Source organism: Pipistrellus kuhlii, unplaced genomic scaffold (genome assembly GCF_014108245.1).
Source record: "Pipistrellus kuhlii isolate mPipKuh1 unplaced genomic scaffold, mPipKuh1.p scaffold_m20_p_3, whole genome shotgun sequence".
Classification (NCBI taxonomy): domain Eukaryota; kingdom Metazoa; phylum Chordata; class Mammalia; order Chiroptera; family Vespertilionidae; genus Pipistrellus; species Pipistrellus kuhlii.
In genome coordinates, this window is record NW_023425529.1 from 101763058 (window position 1) to 101769057 (window position 6000).

General features: G+C 48.8%; 1 protein-coding gene across 2 annotated transcripts in view; it reads right to left on the reverse strand.

The window, feature by feature from the left end:
- KL (klotho) overlaps window positions 1–3498 on the reverse strand; it is an 81046-nt gene extending 77548 nt beyond the window's left edge. The window contains exon 1 of one of the 2 annotated variants that reach the window (XM_045588605.1): window positions 2650–3498. In XM_045588605.1, the coding sequence (XP_045444561.1) occupies window positions 2650–3465 (816 nt within the window). In that variant the 5' untranslated portion in view covers window positions 3466–3498. The remainder of the gene's footprint in view (window positions 1–2649) is intronic. The other variant, XM_036458664.2, reaches the window with a different exon arrangement.
- Between the last annotated feature and the right edge of the window lie 2502 nt (window positions 3499–6000).

Sequence of the window (6000 nt, forward strand, 5' to 3'; positions counted from 1 at the left end):
GGAGCGGAGTGACTCGGTGGCGTAGGAGGATGATCTATGAGCTTGATCGGAGTAGGATACTGGCTGAGCCTGATATACGAACGAACTGACAGACTAATCCTCCTATCCTCCTAGATTATTCTTATTCTTATTCTGCTTCTTCTTCTTCTTCTATTCTTCTTCTTCTTCTTCTTCTTTCTCTCTCTCTCTCTCTCTCTCTCTCTCTCTCTCTCTCTCTCTCTCTCTCTCTCTCTCTCTCTCTCTCTCTCTCTCCAAGGTTTATCCCAGTATCAGGAACTCACAAAAGATCCCCCCTTTATTCATCCTATACTTTGGCCTGCCTCTGTCCTCCAGCCCAACAAACAATGATTCTTAAATCTCTGGGGGATTGGGAAGCATGTAAAATTTCTAAGAATACCAGAGGGTATTCTTACCCAACTTTTAAAAGAGTGGAGGCAAAGTACAGAACCAAAGGGAAGGGGTGCTGGTCAGCTTTATCCTTCAGTAGCATCAGATCCTCACATGCAAATGAAATGTGAGGAGCTCAGTGGCCCCTAACAGCAACATCTAAGCCCCAGTTGGAATGTTCTATTAACAAAACTTGCAGAATATGTTTTATCTCTTCAAGTAAGGTCAAAACTTACCTATCCCCCTCTCTGCAACACTACACCAAGAAAGAATATTAAAATACCTAATGAAAAAATTAAAGATATTCTTTGATAATGACAACTTACTTCATAAGATACAAAAGTGACTAAATTCCAAACCAAAGAAATTAATGTTTTACAACAACTAGCATTTTGATTGCAGCATCAGCAAAAGCAAGTATCACCTGTCACTAATTTCCTATGAATTCAGAGTCCACTGCATTTCTGGGAAGGATGGTTAGTGTTTGGTAAGGTTGTTTTTTATTGTTGTTGTTTTGTGTGTGTGGGGGGGGTAAGTATCCAAAAATATAATTAAGAAGCTAATTAATGGGCTGTGAGTGGGCACAAGAATCAAAAGCATGCTGACTATATAAAATATCAGAGTACCAGAAAGCTCCTGCTGTCTCAATACCTTATTTTACATGTGAAATAATCATGTAAGTCACTAAAATAGCAACTGATGACTTTTTATACATATGGAGTTTATTACATGCACTTACAAATATAACTCATGCGATTTAAATGTAAAATGGTGATTTTGCAGAAATGGTCTTATTTGGTCCACCAGCTGGTCCTCAGAACTTTTTCTGGTATGGACTGAAATTTGCTTATGTCTTTCTCAGAAGAGGGGCCTGTTCTTCTCATACTTTTTTTTTATCACCAACCATAAAAAATGGTCCTTATGATCTTTTGTTTGATTCCTTCAAAGGATGGCCAAACTGAAAAGTTTATTAGCATTGTTCTGAAGTATGTTAATGAAAAGATATGTATCAATATGAAATCACTAACAACTCAATTTTTTTTCTTCAAACAAATCCAGCATGCTTTTATGATTTGTGGCAGCAGATTTTGTGGAGCTGACATACAGTGTATTTAGCCATTATTATAACATCACTGGCAGATCAGAGCACTAAGCCAGCTCAGTAATCCATATGTGACACTTCAATTATCTGCAGCTTCAATTAAAAGTATTCAGAAGTGTTCTGTCTTGAATTTGTTCAAAATATGTGGCTTAATTCTTAACGAGTCACCAAAATACAGTCCCAAAAGTTTTACATTTAAACACTTTTATTTAAATGTTTGTACATACACATAAAATATTCTCTTGATACAAAACTATACAAAGTGTACCAACAACTGGCATCATTATAAATGAATGCTCATATCAACGAGATCTAATCTTGAACACTAAGTAAAGAAGAAAAAGGAGGAAGAATTTTTTTTGTAGACAGCTTGATCATATCATAGCATATCAACACTTTCTACTGTAAAGTTTTATTAAGCTTTTTGTACATGGTGTTCAAATCATTTTTTTTTTTTTAGATTAAGAATATCTTCCTAGAGGAATCCTTCCAACTGACGAGAGCATCATGGAAATACACTTGGAGGACATCTGTAGTTATGTGCTTTTATGCTAGCTTTGTTTAAGATTATTTTAAGGGTTTTCACATCCTTGCCAATTAAATAAGGTTAAACAAAAGAACTTCCAAAGACATTGAACAGCTCTCCACGATATGCGATTGACACCTTCGCATTTGCTGAGGTGCATACTGAGTCACAAGCAACACAGGTCTTATTGGATTAACATTGAACTCCTGCCACCTCCACAAACCCTAGCAGAGAAAAGCTGTCTCGGTAGCTTCTGAACAAACTTGTTCTTTCACCCTCCTCATCTTCCCCATAGCTACAAATAAATCCTCCCCGCCTTACATCGGAGGATTTCTCTACACCCAGAGAAAGGAGATCCCTTTTCTCCAGGAGAAACTGATTCTATTATCTTCCTGACAAATGGTCTCCAAAGGGCACTCACTCTGGGCACTCATGGGCCACTGCGGGATTTCCATCCCGTTCCCAACTCCACGCCCTCCAAAGAAAGCCTAAACTGCTCAGTTCCCCCCCCCCCACCCCCTTCGCCCCGCGGCCTTCCACGTGCGGCGCCCAAGTGGTCACACAGACACCTCCGGCACCCCTCTGACCCTGGAGTCTGCAGAGTCCGGTCCCAGGCCCTGGCCCCTGAACTCACCAGCAGGAGGTTGTGCGCCACCAGGTACCCGAGCCGGGAGCCACCCTGGACGCCGGGGGCCAGGCGCCCAGTGGCGTAGCCGTGCCAGGCCACCACGTAGGGGTTGTCGATGGTGATCCAGTGCCTGACCTGGCCACCGAAGTGGCGGAAGCAGAGCTCGGCGAAGTCCCTGAAGTGGTCCGCCAGGGCGCGGCTGGCCCAGCCGCCGTAGGCGTCCTGCAGGCGCTGGGGCAGGTCCCAGTGGTACAGCGTGACCACCGGCTGCACCCCCAGCTCCCGCAGCCGCCCCAGCAGGCGTCGGTAGTAGCGCAGCCCCTCGCGGTTGGGGGTGCCCGCGCTGCCGTTGGGGAGCACCCGCGCCCACGAGATGGAGAAGCGGTAGTGGGTGACCCCGAGCTCCCGCAGTCCCTCCGTGTCGCGGAAGACGTTGTTGTAGCTGTCGCTAGCCACGTCCCCGGTGGCGGGCAGGGGCTGTGACGGGGCGCCCGTCGGCAGAGCGGCTGGGGGGGCGCCTCCCGGGCGGGCCGGGGGTGAGTGGGTGAACGTGTCCCAGATGGACGCGCCCTTGCCGTGCTGCCGCCAGCCGCCCTCCGTCTGGTAGGCGGCGGTGCCCGCGGCCCAGAAGAAGCCGTCGGGGAAGGTGTCGTGGAGGAGGCCGGCGTCCTCCGGGGCCGGAGGGCGCGCGAAGCGGGCCCACGTTCCCACGCCGTCTCCGGGCTCCGCGCGCAGAAGGCGGCCGCCCAGGGCCAGCAGCAGCGGCAGCAGCAGCGGCGGCCGCGGGGGCCGCGGGCAGCGCGGCGGGGCGCGGGCCGGCATGCTGCCTGTGATGGGGCCCGGGCCCGCGCCTCCCTTTATGCCCGCGCCCCGCCGCGCCGGCGCGCCCACCCCCGCTCCCGGGGGCGGTTGGCAATAATTACCTGAGAGCTGGCGCCTGCCCAGCCTTGCAAAGGGCGGGGGGAGACAAGGGCGCAGAGACCAGCAGGTGCCGGGGAAAGGGGCGCGACAGGCTGCAGCATCAGAGAAAAGGCACCTGCTCCGAGGCACCTGTTCCTCTCTGCGCCTGGGAGCCGCCGAGGGACTGCGCCGCCTTCTCTCCCAAGGAGTGGGTGTTGGTTTCGGGAAGTAAAGGCGGTAACCGACTTTCCCTGAGTCTGGCGCGGGGCCTTCGCCAGCCTCATGGGTCCGTGGACCCGGGGGCACCACTGGTTTTCTCTTTTCTACCCTTGGGAGGCCGAGAAAAGCTTTAGACTGATGTGATTAGAGCCAATTAGGAATTGGCTGCAGTCATATTGGGAAGGCAAGGTGAGGAGACAGGTCGGAACTTTGAGTGTTGCAAAACAAGGAATGGAGGTGGACTTTTCTTAAAGCCTTTAGGTGAGACAGACACTTGGCAGGGCCCATGGCTGTCCTCCAGCCCCACCCTAGGGAGCCCTGGAGGAAGACATGAAGCTGGATGGTTGTCTTAGGACTTTCCCTCTTACTGTGAGTGTGTGTGTGTGTGTGTGTGTGTGTGTGTGTGTGTTTTAAGTTGAAAAGTCATTCTTATTATACTAAAGTTGAATGTAAAATAAAAAAATGCATTGGTGCAGTGCAGTGCCTGGCCGGGAGGCAGAGGGTGCGGGCTGGATGGCAGGAGAGAAGCCTCCAGAGGAAGGCGCTACAAGGGGAAGCATCGGGGAGGGAGAAAAGGGGGTGGGGATTCTTCTCTAAGATTAACCCAAATGCACATGAACAGCTAATATACAGCGACGCGCTCAACCTGCTCCTGCTCGGCCAGCCTCAGCCTAGCCCTCCTGTCTCCGCCACTGATGCCTTGGGCCCACCAAAGGAAAGAGGGCGGGGCCACCATGCCACAACCAGGTTGCTTCTGGTGCCTCTGGCTGGGTGGGGAGAGGTGACAGCCAGGGACAGCTGAGGAGAGGAGTTGAGGGGGCGTGGGCAGAGCCCACTGGACCCCAATTGCACGTGGCTGCAGAAAGTCCTCAGCGTTTCCTACGTGAATCTCCCCCGAAGACGGAGACCACGTCTGGAGAACTGGGTGAAATAAATTAAGAAAAACCACAGGACAACCCTCCTTCAGAGTTTGGACAGCCCTGTCCACAGCATGAAAGCCTTCCCTCTCACGCTAGGAGGAATGTGGTTCCTCCAAACGCATCCAGAGAGCAAAACATTCAATAAAGATCGTTGCTGCAGGCTCCCTCCCAACCCATGGAGGTGGCATCCAGTCTGTGGCACCCACCAGCACCGGGTTGGCCCTCCTTAGGCCTTATCAGTGGCCAAGAAGAACTGTGTGAAGTGGGGCCTTGTGAAGTGGGGCCTTGTCTTGGAGTTGGCAAGAAACTTGTCTATATAAAGTTTTCTGGAGCCAGAGGTTCCTAGATGCCAAAAGTTCTCTGAGCTATGAAGGGAGAGAGGAGGAGGGATTTAGCACAAACATCCACTCCCTCTGCAACAAAATAGGGTCGCGACATCTTTCCAGTTGCCAAAGAGGCCTTTGGACAGAAGTGGTGAAGACATTTGGTCCATTTGAGTATGTGTATGTGAAGCCTGGTCTCCATCTTTGTGATCTTGGCCAGAACAAGCTTTAAGATCCTCATCTATCAGATGGAGACAGCGGACATGTTGGCCCTGCCACCCTAGAGGCTCGTGGATCTCAAATGACTCAGACCGAAAGTATCCAGACAAGTGTAAGACCTTACTAATAATACTTTACCTCCCATTCCAGGACCTTGTGCCTCAGTCTCCCACTCCGACACTGTGTTGAATGATGAAGATCCTTTCAGTGGTACATCCATCTTGTCCATTGATCATCCCCATACTATGTCATACACACTTAAAATCAATAGTTTTAAATATTACAGACTAAGGTACTTGTATTAATCCTCTTAAAATGCAAGCACAAGAAATGGATTCCAATATTTTATTAAATTTTCCCAGCAGCAGCTAGCATGTGGCATATATTTTCATAATTAGTAAGATTAAGACATCAGACTGAACAAGAATTATTGCCATTCTTACATATGGCATTTTTATTTTTCAATAAACATAAAATAAAAAACAATGGCACTTTAGCAATTAAAAAAATTACATCACCCAACTGCACAGTCACACTCTATTCCAGCTAAATTAAAAAGCTTCTTTGTCTGCATGCAGGATCACATTTCCTTTCTAGAGCTGAAGATTGGAGTGTTTGCTGCGTTGTAGCTTGTTAAGTTTCTATTAGAAATGCTCCATGGGTTTCATGAAAAATAGCTTAGGCTGAGTGTTTGCTTATTGATGTGTGGCTGTTTGCTCAGGGCAGATTGCATCTATTGCTACTTTTATTTAACCAATAGTAAAAAAATTAAGGCT